The sequence below is a fragment of the Triplophysa dalaica genome, chromosome 15 (genome assembly GCF_015846415.1).
Source record: "Triplophysa dalaica isolate WHDGS20190420 chromosome 15, ASM1584641v1, whole genome shotgun sequence".
NCBI lineage: Eukaryota > Metazoa > Chordata > Actinopteri > Cypriniformes > Nemacheilidae > Triplophysa > Triplophysa dalaica.
Window position 1 is genome coordinate 2414642 of NC_079556.1, and position 15379 is coordinate 2430020.

Here is a 15379-nt window from a genome sequence, read left to right on the forward strand (position 1 = left end):
GGTGTCGCTTCCTGATGACGTAACCGCGCCTGCACGTCAACACCGGCGAACATAGTTGCCAAGCGTTCGAGGAAACGTAAACACGCTAGAGACATTTAACCCATTTTCTTTAAAAATATTATAATGAGATAAAGTTAGTCATGGCCAACGACAAAACTGCACATTGGAAGGATTTACTAAAAAGCCGACTCGCCTCTGCTAACAAAGGTAAAACAATGACATGCTAGCGAGCTAGTTAGTCAGTAACTTCAGAGATGTTTAGTGAAATCTGGTCAGTAAGTGGACACTTTTCAGTCAAATTTTTTTAAAGACTTGTTTAATAAAATTACTTTGGTTTTGCTATAGTAACAGGAGTTGAAGTAACTGTTATTTTGGTGGAAATATTGTAGATTCATCCACAATTTGGGGAGATTCTTATTTATTTCTGTGTTGCAACTCTTTGACTGTTTTATAGAATCCGTAGTTACTTACTACAAATTAAACAGTTAACATGTTTCTATGCTAAAACAATGGAAAATACATATTTGATGATGTAAACATCACTTAAGACTAATGTACTGTCAATAACATAGTGAAAGATGTGCAGAATATGTTTGAAATGGTGAATTTCTCATACAAATAAAGCAATTTAAAGATATATTTCTTTTTAAATTATGTACAATAATATATAAAACCTGTTATGATGCATTTAATAAATGACATTTTGTTACTTAATTGATAATGTGTGTAAAAATCAATCCTGATGTCTGTCTAGATGACAGGACAGATGAAGAGAAGACAGAGGAGGAAACCAAACTGTTCACCAAATATTATACTGAATGGAAAGGGGGTCGGAATGAAAGGAGCTCATTTAAACACATCCCGCGTTTCTACTACAGGGTGAGTTGTTTTAGGTATTTTTATCAATGACAGAAATAAATAGATTGTATTGTGTCAGTGGGAGATCTTTAACATTATATTTCAAATGTTACGATTGACCTTTTCAAAATACCTTATACAATCAATGGCTTGACAAGCGCTGTTTTCTTTTTTGTGTTGAAGTTCTCATTGCTTTTAGTGATTTTAATTTCACAATATTTCATGTCAGCTCCCCGCAGAAGATGAAGTCTTGCTGCAAAAGCTCAGAGAAGAGTCGAGGGCAGTGTTTCTTCAGAGGAAGAGCCGTGAACTGCTGGATAATGAGGAGTTACAAGTAAGGGAGTATCTTGACTAAACCCTGTTTTTGTTTTGTGCATATATGTAGTATAGTGTATAAATACTTATTTGTTTTAGTTTAAATACTCTTAATACAAATTTTCTTCATACAGAATCTTTGGTTTCTGCTTGATAAACATCAAGTGCCACCCACATCAGGCGATGAGGCCATGATCAGTTATGAGAGTTTTCTAAAGGTTGGAGAAAAGGCAGGGGCAAAATGCAAGTATGTGAATCACAAGATAATGAGCGTTTTTTTATGAATCTTTTTTTATTTATAACACTAAATAAGGCATGGTAATTACCACATTATAATTTGTAGGTGGTAAGTATATTTAATTCAGCTAGCTTGTTCTATCTCAATCCTCACACACCCCTGTAGGTTGTTCTTCACGGCTAGAGTCTACGCCAAACTGCTTCATAATGATCCATACGGGCGGATATCAATTATGCAGTTCTTCAACTATGTCATGAGAAAAGGTAGTCATAGATTTTGTGAATTTAGATCTTACTGAATTCCTTTATTATGAGGTCATGGTATTATTATTGAAAGTCTTTTAGTTTAGTCTGAACATAATAATAAAGGTGTATTGATGAATCATGGATTAATCTGCATTTACTCTCTGTTAGTGTGGCTTCACCAGACCAGGATTGGTTTAAGCCTTTATGATGTGGCAGGTCAGGGTTATCTTCGTGAATCAGTAAGTAATCTCATGCCATCCTCAGAAACACAGTATACATTCTCAATATTTACTTTGAAGAAAGATGGACCCTTGTTATTTTAATCCTAGTACTAACTTTTGTAAATGTTTGTTTTTCTTCCTGTAAAGCTGCTTTGGAATAATGAAACATTGCGAAATGCGCTATATAAATAAAGCTGAATTGAACTTAACGGGATACTTCACGCAAAAATGAAAATTCTGTTATCACTCACCTTCGAGTTGTTCCAAATGTGTATACATTTCTTTGTTCCGATAAGACAGAGAAATATATTTGGAAAAATGCTTATGACCAAACAGATCTCAACACCCATCGACTACCATAGTTAAAAAAATACTTTATCATTTTTTTGTTCTGTTGAACACAAAAGAAGACATTTTGAAGAATGACAGCAAACACTTCTGGGGCACTTTTGACTACCATTTTTTTCCCCTACTATGGTAGTCAATGGGTGTTAAGATCTGTTCGGTTATAAACATTGTTCCAAATATCTTTCTATGTGTTCATCAGAACAAAGAAATGTTTACACATTCAACAACTCGAAGGTGAGTAAATGATGACAGAACTTACATTTTTGGCTGAAGTATCACTTTAAGATAAGTATCGCTTCACGACTTGAGCTTTAAATTCATATAATCAATGTGTTCCTGTGTTTTTGTGTAGGACTTAGAGAATTATATTCTAGAGTTGATTCCCACACTCCCACAACTGGATGGCTTGGAGAAATCCTTCTATTCGTTCTATGTTTGCACCGCTGTCCGAAAGTTCTTCTTTTTCCTTGATCCACTGCACACTGGTACGTACCATGTATGCTGTTAAATTTACATTCAGATGTTTTTTTAGATTTTGACCTGGTAAGAGCTATAACGCATACATCTGTTTTTTACCTACAGGGAAAATAAAGATTCAGGACATCCTGGCTTGCAGTTTCTTGGATGACCTACTTGAGGTAGTGCATGAATTCTTGCTCAAGTAAACCTAGAAAACTCATATAGTCTGTATCTGTTCTTTACATTTTTTTTAAATGTAATGTTTTATATCACAGCTTAGAGATGAGGACCTATCAAAAGAGAGTCAGGAGTCCAACTGGTTTTCTGCACCTTCTGCCCTTCGAGTTTATGGTATGCCTGCAGAATACATATAGTATACAGACTGCACAGGGGAAAAGCTATTATAATTTAAGCAATTGTTGCTTGTCTTTGAAGTCTGACTGTAAGTCTTCATGTTGACAGGTCAGTACCTTAATCTCGATAAGGACCACAATGGAATGCTCAGTAAGGAAGAACTGTCTCGCTATGGCACAGGAACCCTAACTAGTGTTTTCCTAGACCGTGTCTATCAAGAATGCCTAACCTACGATGGTGAAATGGTAAAACCTTCAGACTTCATCATTTTAATCACTTTCAATCTGTAGCAGCTGAAGTAGATGTTTGTAACTTGGTAATGTTCATCCAAAGCACAACATGTTATACAGAAAATGAATAATTCCCAACATTTCTCATCTAAAAGCATAACTAATGAATGTATTTCCTTTGTCTCTTGAGTCATGTAATTCACATGTTTTCAACACCCCCATTTAGGACTATAAAACCTATCTAGACTTTGTGCTGGCTCTGGAGAACAGGAAAGAACCTGCGGCCCTCCAGTATATTTTCAAACTGCTGGACATGGAAAACAAAGGATACCTTAACGTCTTTGCCCTCAACTACTTTTTCAGGGTAAGAAAACCGTTTTGAAAGGATTCAAATATCATACAGTATATACTGTATGCTGGATAGAATCACATGAGTTATTTAAAGGGGGTAATATTTAAGTGACATTCACTGGTTTATGTGTGATATCAGGCTATTCAGGAACAGATGAAAATCCACGGACAAGAGCCAGTTTCTTTTCAGGATGTTAAGGTACAAAGCATTTTGCTTTTTAAATACTGCATTTTACATTATGTTGACAATTTATGTGGTAATTATAATTCCGGATTCCGGTATTGCCATCAGTAGATCATGATTTGCATTCATATGTATACAGGATGAAATCTTTGATATGGTAAAGCCCAAGGATCCTTACAAGATCACACTACAGGACCTAGTGAACAGTGGACAGGGCGATACAGTCCCAAGTATTCTTATTGATCTCAATGGTTTCTGGAGTTATGAGAACAGAGAGGTGCTGGTGGCTAATGACACTGACAGCAACGCAGCTGATTTGGATGACACATGACATAATTTCCTGTCACATTAATTGTATTTGAGACCAACTGTAGCTCTGGACAAGAAAAAACTCACAAGAGGAATATACAGAATAGCTTGCTTGTATATTGAAGTGTTTATTAAGTAATATTATGTACAAAAAGGATTGTATTTTATTCACCTACATTATTTAAAAGTGGGTGTGTTTTCTTCTATGTGATGCGATTATTTTTATTGACAAATAAATTATACAGTTTTCTAAAATGAAATGCAATTGGATTTTTTTTTGAGGAATTTCTAATTCTTAATTGTGGCATGATAGTTATAGCACACATTGACATGCAATCCAGAACATGTTGTGTTTACAATAAAGGGGTATTTGGTTAGAAAAATAACAATTGTATGACCCATATTAAAGAAAGTGGTTCCCATTTGACCACTTACACTGTTTTCAACAACTCTACACATCAAAAGAAACACAGAAGAAAATAAAAAATTGAAATGAAATATTAATCATGTCTTATATTGACAGCACTTTCAGGATTGATGATCCATGCGGTTGATTGTGTTAAGTTGGCTTTTTTAGAGTTTATAATTGCAGTAAGATCATTCAAAAATCCTGCTTATGTATTGAATATATATCGAAAGGTTTAATGTATGTATTTCAGAAATGTTTTGTAACATAAAAAGGCTTGCATTGAAAGAGGACCTACTGTCAGCTATGCATAAACGGCAAGTTACCTTCACATTCAGTTGTTAACTTCATGAATATGACTTCAATGGTCAACTTCATATATGGTAAAAAAGAAAACTAGCAAACACTGTACCTATGGTCTATAAATAAGGTCAAATTTTCTTGATGTGCTCAATCATTTGAACAGTATTTTAGGAGGGAATAGGGGCAGGCACTTTATTGGCATCAGATGTGGTATGGGATTCTTGTTCAAGTTCAAAGGTCACATTCACATAAGAAGCAGTTGCTTCTGGTTGCTCAATCTTTGGATTCTGGCTCTCTTGACCGTGCAGCTTGTCGAAATTATGCTCCGCCTCCTCAGAGAGCCGGTTCTCTTCCTCCTCCTCTTCTTCCTATCAGCATTCATTTTTCAGTTGTATAACAAATTATAACATATTTTGCATGGCAAACATTATTCATTAATACAGTGCACATACCTCTTTCTTCATCCTGTAGTATTCATCAATTGCATACTGATATTTTGGTGTGGTGATTCCCAGCAGTGATGCCATTCTTTCACCAAGATAGTCACAAACTGAGATTGGAAAACAAAACAAAAAACACCAACCACTCACAACCTTGAATAAATTGTATGTGATCGCATAATACTAATTAACATAGACTGAACATTCATTTATATTTAATATTTCCTTACCTGAGATGGTAGAGGTGGCCACCCTCCACATTTGGAACCAGAAGTACGGACCCCAGGTCAGCTTTGACTAAAATCCGAGAAGGTACCTCACTATATGCCTGATATTTTTCATATATAGAAAGTCACAAAAGTTTGGCAAATCATGATTTAATGTCACTTACAGACTCAACTGAAATGTTCTTTTGCTGCGGCTCTTCCTCTTCTTCCTCATCTGTACTGTACTCCTCCATGGTTTCACCACTTGCAAAGTAGATGGTTCTGCGAGGAATCTTGGCCGGCTTTTTCCCAAGATCTCCAAGTTCCACATTTTCAAAGTCTTTCACTACAGCAGTGGTCTTAACCAAAAAAGACAATTTACCATGAAATGGTTTACAACCGTGTGTTTTTAAGATACTTATTTAATAAGGAAAATGCAATTACGAGATGCATAGTATTTCATTTATAGATCAAATATAATATTTACACATAAAACTAATGGAATAATTTCAATAAAAGTAAAACATACATCTTCATTATATTTATACATGACACGTTACCATGACGATTGATGTAAAATGCACTTCTAATGCAATTCTCAGATTGATAGGTAATAAGTATTTCATTAATAATTAAAATGTAATATATTCATATTTCCAATGTAAACATTTAATAACGTAAAGCAAACCTTAATTATTACATTTACATATGACATCACATGTGTATGAACAAACTTGTTCAACAACTTGCTAAGCAACAATGAAACGAACAAGGAAGTAGAATCATGTAAATCGACTGTGGTACTTTAGTCAAATAACGTTTAATTCTATGAAGACTCAGTCATCTTTATTTGTACCTTGTCTGTGTCCATAGTTTGTCCCAGAGATACATTGACGTTTGTGAGGTACAGTGACAGTTCAGCCATGTCGTCTTCCAGCCTTTCTGTTATTTTCTTTCTTCAAGCTCGCTCGTGCATTTCCTCGTAGCGGCGTCAAACAGGAAGTGACGTCACAAGCAGACAAATTTGATTTGTATAGATTTTATCATATAACCCAAAAGACACAGCTATTGAACACCTGATGAACTTTGTTATTCTATAAGGAAAATTCTTTATTTACATTTTTTTTTAGCAAAAACAATACCTAAATTTGCGTCTTTTCAAGGAACTAAACTCTTTCCTTAAATCGCTGTTTTTTGTTGAAGAACGAAAAAAGTAATACCTTACTGCATCATTATGAAAAGATAAAAATATTTATGTTAAATATTTATGTTAAAATTTATTTATGTTAAATGAAACAAATAAAAAATGATTTTATCATGTTACAACATTACCTGTCCACAATTAATGTCACTTTTTCATTTTACTGTTTTGCTATGCTATGTTCGGTATTCGTGTTGTCATCAATAAAATAATATTTGTATTATTAGTAGTAGTAACCTATTTCGACGCACACAAGAACAGGTTTACACAAAATATACAAAATATTTTATTAAAATATAAATGAATGCAAGTCAAAGCAATTAAATGAATCTGTTTCGTACACATTAAAATTCTAACAATATGATTTCAGACATATACCACGGCAATACCAACATGTACTGTGCAAAGCCATTTTCAGAGAGCCACGAAATAGCTTGGTACAAGTATTTGGAAATCATTTATTTCCCTTTTTGGTACAATGTTTGTAAAGAAGTTATAACATCCTCCCTCTATTTCCTTATTGGGTTCTTATAATGCCACTTATTCAGTAAAACGTTCATATAATTGCGCTATAATAATACAATTATTTTCTTGCTCTTTTATTCGAAATAATTTTTAATAAACCTTCAATTATCCAATAACACATCATGAACGAATATCTCTTTAAAATGATAGTGAATCAGAATAATTGCGCATATTTAAGACTCGTTTTCTTCAACGTGATTAATCATTGACTAAGAAAGTAATTAAGAAAAAATGGCCTGTCTATACTTTTATTTCGCGTTTATTTAGTATTCATTTATTCTAACGAATACTGTAATTCTGTATTTTTAAACGTCTATTTTCAAATGTAAAGTATGCCGAATATCAGCTTTTTAAGTTAAGAAGAGTGCCCTCTATTGGCCGTTTGATGTTCGGCAAAAATAAGGCATTTTCGGAAGAAACCATTATAACCTTCCAACCAATGTATTTACTAACAGGCGAAATACTGCGTTAAATAAGCCACTGTTAAATACACAGTTGTTTTTTGAATTCTATTTACATAGAAACATACCGTCTTCATCCTTCCCTTCAGCTCCCTTACGTACACATCTCCCTAAAAGAGATTTCCGCCCCCTGTAATGAATTGAAAATGGTTTGGTCCAGTAGTATTGATAGCAAAGCCTAATCGCGCAGTTGTTTGTTTTGACCACAAGCAGCAGCAGCGCGTAGCAGACGTTCATACGGGCGAGGAACGAGAGGCGCGGAATCGTATAACGGTTACGTTTTTAACCTTCATCGCATCTTTATAGCCTACCGCCATGGCTCTGTGCACTAGCATCGGAGCCTTGGCGTTACCTAGCGAGCTCATCGTTCACATATTCTCATTCCTATCGGACCGTGAAAAGCTCCGGGCCTCGGCCGTGTGCTCCCGCTGGAGGGAGTGTCTCTTCTACCCTGCGCTGTGGACGGAGCTCAAGCTGCGAGTCGGCGGAGGAACCAACGGAGGGGGCTCTGGATCAGAACAAACCCCGCGGTTAGAGTTCCTCATGCGGAAGTTCGGCTCGTTTGTGCGGGAGCTGCGGCTGGAGTTCGCCCCGGTGGACGGGTATTTAAGTCCGCTGAACGGCGGAACGGAGTCCGTCGAGAGCGACCCGCAGTTCGCGGAGCGCTGGAAGGATGCGATGGTGACATATTTGGATCAGGTGTTGTGCGTGCTCGGTGGTCTGCGTAATAACAGGTGAGTGCGTGCTTTGACGTTGCACCGGTGATAAATCGTTGCCTGGTTTGTTTTGCTTGCATCTGCTAGGCACCAGCCATGGCGCGCGCTCATAAACAAACCTTGCGCATTACGTAACGCTCCCGTGTCTTTCCTCCCCTGCGCGTGAACATCTGAAGCATCGCATGGCCGCTTGCTTTGTGATCATCTGCGGGACGTGTTCATTATTATGCCTGTGAAAAATCTAACTCCGATGTCTGACATGCCAAACATCATGTGAATGCCTAGTATTCAAAGCTCAGCACTCACATGCTGTTTGCCATTTACACAGCAGGCTTTATGTTATGCGGAAAGAACAGAAAAAGCTGAATATAGATGTTTCCTGAAAATTCCGCGCAGTTGCTTTTGTGTTGTGAGCTGTCCATGTGTGAACTATTGTGATGCATTTGGTGTCTGTTGTTTTCCTCCCTTTTGTGTTTTGTTGTAAACTGACAACACTAGTTTGGCATTAGTGTTTCTATCTTGTGTGGAATTGTGTTATGTTAATGGTATAATCATAATGTTCTTTCTAATAATTGGACGTCTCTCTCCAGACATCTCCAGACATTGAGTTTGTATGGTGACACATGCATTCTGCAGGATGATGGCATTTTGGACAGCTCTTACCTCAACCAGGTCGACCAAGGGGGCAAGAAAATAAAAGAGTATGTTAATGCCATTTTTTCAATACTTAGTGGTGTCATGGTGTACAACATTAAGGACTTTATCATTAAATTTGGGAAATATTATCCATCTTACAGGTAACTTTTTGAGCAAACTACATGTTATAAATGATGTATTTTACATAATGTAGTATGTCACATGCATAATTGACACTTAATGTTGTGTCTGGCATTCATCAAATGATATGACGGGTCGTGTCAAGTGCAATGCATTACGGGATGCTGTATTCCATGTAGTGTGCTACAAGTGTTTTAGTACGCTTTGAGTAGTATGCATATTTAGAAACTTTATGCTGAAAGTCTTAAATCATATGATTGCGAAGATATGATAATTGTCTTTTCTGTCTTTTAGAATCCAGCTGCTCTTTGAAGAGATCCTGTCCAACAGCAGGCAGATGAAGTGGTTGTCGTCTGCGTTCATGCTCGGCGTGGTGACCCCCCGCTCGCTGGCCTCTCTCTCTAACGCCAGCACCAGCTCGCTCGAGCACCTCAGCCTGCTAGATAACCAGCTGCCCAGCCTGGTGTCCACGGTCGAGCTGGAGAGGCTCGTTCACCTACGCTCTTTGTCTCTGGACTTCTGCGACTTCACCTCCGACATGTGCCGTCTCCTTGCCTCCGCTGACCGAGCTCCTCTCCATCGCCTCTCCCTCCTGCTCAACGGCACCGCTTTAGATGTCAAGCCTTTGGACGGTATGACCACCGAGGAGGATTGGAAAGCCCTGGTCCGCTGCAGCACAAACCTGCGCGTCTACATCATGGCTATGGACGTTTGCAGCCAGGATCTTCTGCGCGTTCTGAAGCCCAGCATTCCCCTCGAGAGGATCCACCTCGACAGCTACAGCACGCTGGTGACAGATGGTGTCGTGGAGCTCATCTCACAGCAGTACCACAAAACCCTCACCCACTTCATCTTGATGAGAGACGACGCCGGATTTCCCGATCTCAGCGTCAATCGCAACGAGGACCCGCTGGTTCTGCTCACCTGGCGCTGTGTGCACCTTGCTGTCTTGATCATCCATGGTAATAAGAGTTTTCGAAAACGTATTAATTGTTGGTGATTTATTTATTCTTGAGGCACGTGACAACAGGTGAAAACAGCAGAATTTCCATTTAATTGCTTGAATGTTCTTATTTCAATTAGTGTTTAAAAATGATGAATTTGCTATCATTTGTCATTATATATTATATATTATATTTATAAAACTATATTACAACACCTAAGCTACCTGTCCTCAGACCATATCCTTAATATTGCATATAGATTAAATCAGAAATCGCAGTATGTATCTAAAATAAAACATTTCTTGTATCTCACTTTTTAATATTTTTTAAAGAAATATGTAAAAACAGACAATATTAAAATCAACCTTCATTCGATTTTTTTTTGACATATGACAACCCGATTCTTTTTTCATCTTATACTTAAGTGAGTAAATGCCACACAGTCTAGCAAACTGTGAAAATTGTTTTCTATAAGCTTAATGGGTTTATTTTGTCAACACCATCGGACTTTTTGTAATTTAATAGATGGATTTGAAAATCAGTTTACGGGGTAATTCATAAAAACCATAATTCCTTTGTACATAAACACCTTTGTGTCACGTGTTTTAAGAATCAGTGAAGCAAACTGTATCTTTACATTTTATATGTTGCGCTATTATGTTCTCACATTTCTTTTGCGTCAAAGGTTACACCGTGTGGTCCCACAACCTCGTGGCCATTTCTCGTCTGCGTGGCTCCAACCTCAAAGTCCTGGAGGTGTCCGAAGAGAGCATTGACTTCGACCCAGACCAGTCGGTGTACATCGAGGGCGACCCCGTCCACAATCTGGTCAAGGAGGTGTCCTTGGGCTTGGACCGCGCCTGGCGTCCCTCCATAGACAACAGCATCGTCCTGAACGAGCCCACTCAGCACTTCCACCGCGAGATGCAGAGCTTCAGCGCTGGCATGTAGACGCACCGGGGCCGCAAGGCCCAAAAACCCTTTCTAACCCTGTGCTTGGTGATTGTTCACTAAATGCGCCCTTTCTCATTTTACATATTCTTTCTTTTCATTGCTTTTTGATTTTTTTGTTTTGTTTTCCTTGTAGTGTAAATTAATCCTTTATATGTGCTGTGTTTAATCAGTATTAGCTCTATATTTATATCTATATCTATATATCCTGCTTATTACAAGAAGCGTGTAGTTGGGTATTGGTTTAGTAGCTGAACGAGTGAATGGTAGAGAGGGGCTTTTTTAAGCTAGCTTAAAAGTTGTACAACGAGTCGTTTATCCTCTCGCTTTTCGTCCGTTTGTTGGTTTCCCCTAGAAAGCGTGGAGTTACCTCAAACTATAAGTCGATCCTTCTTGGCTTTCGAAATGACGAAATCCCACGTTCTCGTTGATCTTTCGGGAGATTAGTCTTCCGGTTGAGGGACGGGGTCTGATCCACAGCTACAGTTAGATCCCTTCCTCTTTGTTCCTCAGTTGTCGTTGTTACGCGGAATTGAGGATAGGTGGAAACAACACGTTCGGGACGTAACTCCCGCTGGTTTTTCTCAACCTGGAAGTAGATGCGCCTCTGCCGGTGAAACCAATCGTAGAGGTTTTCAGTCTGGTGTGTGACACCTGCATGCTGACCGCCCTCCAGCACAATATCTGGGCCCAGCCATAGGTGTGTGTGTGTGTGTGTGTGTATGTGTGTTCTCTCCTTTTTCTGTGTTTTTGTTTTAATGAAGTCTTTTCGTCTGTCTCAGGTAGGCAAAAATTATATGGGAAGGAAAATGAAGATGATGGTTATGATGTTTTGGCGAGAGTGAAAACAATCAACTGTTCTGTCAGTTCAATTGTTCTTCTGGAGTCACAGTTGCCTTTCGAACTCCCCTTTATTTATTCTTGCTTGATGTTTTTAGCCTTGGATTCAATCTGTTCGATGTTTAAATCGACCATTTTTATAGAGCGCCATTCGTGCATGATTCCCCAGCGAAGCGTATGGACGTGAGAGTAATCCTCATCGTGAATGGATTGAATCCAGACTACAGTATTTCATCTGTGAAACATTAGATGGAGGGAGGCAGATGTTTGCTTGTTCCATATCTCAGGATTCCTGCACTTGCGGTACTTTTCCAGTCGATAGCTTTTGTTAAAGCTCTTTGTTTAGAGGGTCGATGGGCGAGATGATGTAGATTTTTGAAGACGAGAAAGCTCTTCCAACAGAATGCGCTTGAGAAGCTGCTGGTTTTTATTTTCCCTAGTATACTCTGTAAGATTGAAAATCTCATTATGTCGTTTGCTTTTACGTATATTGTCTGTTCGCGTTTTTAAGAATCAAAGTGGAGAGAAGCGGTCTGAAGCCTTCCTGAAAGTGGCAGAATCCCCCTAGTTCAAGAGCATGTCGTTATTTTATTGAAGCGATTTGTCGAAGAGCAAAGTACCTTTTTACTTCTCTAACTCTGTAAGGCCTCAGAACTTCCAGTCTTTTGGTGGCATAGACGCACGTTATCTTAGCCAAACCTGGTTAGAAATGAAAGCCATCATGCACTCAAGACAAACGTAGAGCCAAAGTGAACATTACAGCGTGAACGATCTCTATATGCAACCGTTTGAGGGGGGTTACATAGAAGTTAGCTTATGATCTTGTTTAGATCAGTGGTCCAAAGAGAGGTTTTAAGCTGTTACCGAATGACATCCAACAGCTCTTAGCATGTGAAGGCCTGCACAAAGAGTTTAGATAAATGTTATTCTACACTTAATAAATGTGAAGATTTATTACAAGCTATTATGGTACCTATGTCAACAACTGCTTTGATTGTGACCAGAAAGCAAAATGGTCTGATTTAAATCTGTCACAGTTGTTATTTTGCCCATTTTTAATAAACCACGGTCTTAAAAAATGCTGTTTTGAGCATGTTGGCATAGGTGCCAGAAATGCTGTTATGAACGTTGGGAACCGCATCATGTTGGGAATCTCTTACATGAGTGCCAGTGGTGGGATTCTGTATATTTCTTCAAAAGTCCCATTTCTATTTTAGTAGAGCACCAAAAAGAATTGAACTAAGTGTTTACTTGATTTAGAGCTTGTTGTATATTGATTTTGCTCCGTGGTGGATAAGGACTGGAATGCAGGTCGGTCTTTCTTACAAACCGCTTAAGAGTTCATACCGTGCCTACAAACCCAGAACCGGTTTCGTTTCGAACCCACATCACTTCCGCATCCCTGTTTAATGATTTGTAGACAGCGTTTGACAAGCGATACAAAGACATAGCCTATTTAAACCGTCAGTGTTTCGTCTAGTTTTTTTTCTGTGAGTGTGTAGTGTAATCGTTCAAAAAGCGCATACATTCGAGAAGCAGGTGTACCACTTCTTCTGCAGTGAACAGGAAACGGCCTTTCTCAGGGTTTCTGTTAGACGTACGGAGGAAAAAGTCCAATCGCTCAGGCCTCGCATCATGAAAGTTTCCACAGAGAAATAATCTTCTCAGCAGTCACTGGATTTAACTTCTGTCAGCGCATCTGCGCCAGCTGCCAAAGATCACGGTGATACAACGTTTTTTCAAAGTGCCCACATGCTGGCAGAGGGCAGGGCCAACGGTTGATCGGCCAAGATGTACTACTACTACTACTGCTTATATTGTATTACGACAACTACTATTAGATAATGTACCAACGGATGGGAGGTTGGACTTGAGCGGTGGTCCACAGCTGTGCTGTGACTTGGGTCAACATGCGTTAGATCTCTTTTGCACCTGTTTCACTGTGAAAAGTGAATGTAATTTAACTATTGAAAAATCAAGGTTGGTTCTATCAGACCTATAAGCTGCTATGAGACGTGTTAGGAACATTCCACTGGGGAGATAAAAACGAAAATGGCCAAATGTCTGCATGAACAGATTATTTTTTTACTCTTTTATTCGCTTTCGTTCCGGTAGGGATCTGGAATCAGCGTACGACTGGTCCCGCAGTGAAAGTCGTGGATGCGGTCGGCTTATTTTTTACTCTTGAACGATATGACCAGTCGCTTGTTACAACTCAGTTTGATCCCACGGTTTTGTTTTTAGTTTCCGAAGCGTTATATGCATTTCACAATCTCTTGTAGTACGGAGAAAGCTGTATGTACAGAGGCTGCTATGAACCCCGTATGGGAAAAGTCGACATTGTTACAATTGCCTGTTTGAGCTTTTCCGTTAGCTTGCTTAATGATAAATGATAAACCTCACGCTAGCCTTCAGAGGGGTCAGAAGTGGAGTTTTGTTCGATTCTCTTGTGTGGTAACATTTTACGGTAAAACCTACAATCCAAATTACCATATATCCACTTTAGGTCAACACAGGCCTCTCTTTATTTCTTTCTCTGGCTGGCCTACAGCAAAGTCAAAAACTATGCAAATGAAATGCATATGATCCAGTGGCTCTTAACTTGATTTCCTTTTTTCTTTTGTTTTCTGTCACTCAACTAGAAATAACCTAACTTGCAATGATACTTGGCCTTATTATTGTTATTAATATTGTTTTAAGATCTTGATTCTTCGGAAGCCAACTCAGTTTCAGGGGCGACCGTGGGTTTCAGACATGGTCTCTGTGAGACTGGCCAGCAGGCCCCAGTTATAAGTGGTACGAATGTTGTGCATTTGTTTAAAATCAGGACAGTTTGCAATAAAAAAAAGTGGCCATCATGGGGCACGAGCAGTGCGAAGACCACGCTGCTACCTTGTAAACTTAACGGGGAGTTAACTAAGATAACATAACATGCATATGCGTATATATATGTATATCAACGTATATACTTTTATGCAACACATGTCCGGGTTCAATTTATGAACATGAAAAAAGTTTATAAGCGTTGTTGTTTTGCAAAAGTGGTTTTACCATCTTAAATGTTTAATAATTGGGCAGGTGTGTTCTGTCTACTTTTTGTCTCTGGTGAGCACATAGCATTGGATTTTATATGTACATCTGCAAACAAGAAGTACTCTGGCACAGGTGTGAACATGCCAGGTGGGAAGATTTTTAATGAGAAATGTGATCTTGAGATTCCACGATAAAGAAGGAAAAATCTATGAAAACTTAACTGACAGAGATTGGGTAAACCAGCCGAATGTTGATTCGAATTAATGTTGAACGAATGCATTTTCTTTTAATCGGTAAATAAAAGCATTAAAAAACAACAGCATGGACTCTGTTTTCATTCAACTCTAAAGTACAATTTTTTTTGATTAAATGTTTAACCCTAACTGGAAACCTGTCAGATGTCTGGGTCAGTCTTCACTTTAAATAAAAAATATAAATGTGGGTGTGACTTTTTAGAAACATTT

The 15379-nt window shown here is 38.4% G+C and overlaps 3 protein-coding genes across 3 annotated transcripts; 2 read left to right on the forward strand and 1 right to left on the reverse strand.

The window, feature by feature from the left end:
- The first annotated feature begins 35 nt into the window (after positions 1 to 35).
- ppp2r3c (protein phosphatase 2, regulatory subunit B'', gamma) lies at positions 36 to 4372 on the forward strand. The gene is made up of 13 exons (XM_056768789.1): positions 36 to 207; positions 755 to 879; positions 1088 to 1192; positions 1308 to 1420; positions 1577 to 1674; positions 1825 to 1895; positions 2578 to 2710; positions 2808 to 2863; positions 2960 to 3035; positions 3147 to 3283; positions 3495 to 3632; positions 3759 to 3818; positions 3943 to 4372. Exons 1-13 carry the CDS (start codon positions 141 to 143, stop codon positions 4132 to 4134), a joined length of 1371 nt encoding a protein of 456 aa, XP_056624767.1. The 5' UTR covers positions 36 to 140; the 3' UTR covers positions 4135 to 4372.
- Positions 4221 to 6482, reverse strand: fam177a1 (family with sequence similarity 177 member A1). The gene is made up of 5 exons (XM_056768790.1): positions 6324 to 6482; positions 5653 to 5826; positions 5492 to 5558; positions 5274 to 5371; positions 4221 to 5189 (listed from the first exon to the last, which is right to left on the reverse strand). Exons 1-5 carry the CDS (start codon positions 6390 to 6392, stop codon positions 4989 to 4991), a joined length of 609 nt encoding a protein of 202 aa, XP_056624768.1. The 5' UTR covers positions 6393 to 6482; the 3' UTR covers positions 4221 to 4988.
- Positions 6483 to 7628: 1146 nt separating this feature from the next.
- LOC130437000 (F-box only protein 33) lies at positions 7629 to 15234 on the forward strand. Its single transcript, XM_056768081.1, has 4 exons — positions 7629 to 8388; positions 8961 to 9071; positions 9442 to 10109; positions 10777 to 15234. Exons 1-4 carry the CDS (start codon positions 7970 to 7972, stop codon positions 11040 to 11042), a joined length of 1464 nt encoding a protein of 487 aa, XP_056624059.1. The 5' UTR covers positions 7629 to 7969; the 3' UTR covers positions 11043 to 15234.
- Positions 15235 to 15379: the final 145 nt, after the last annotated feature.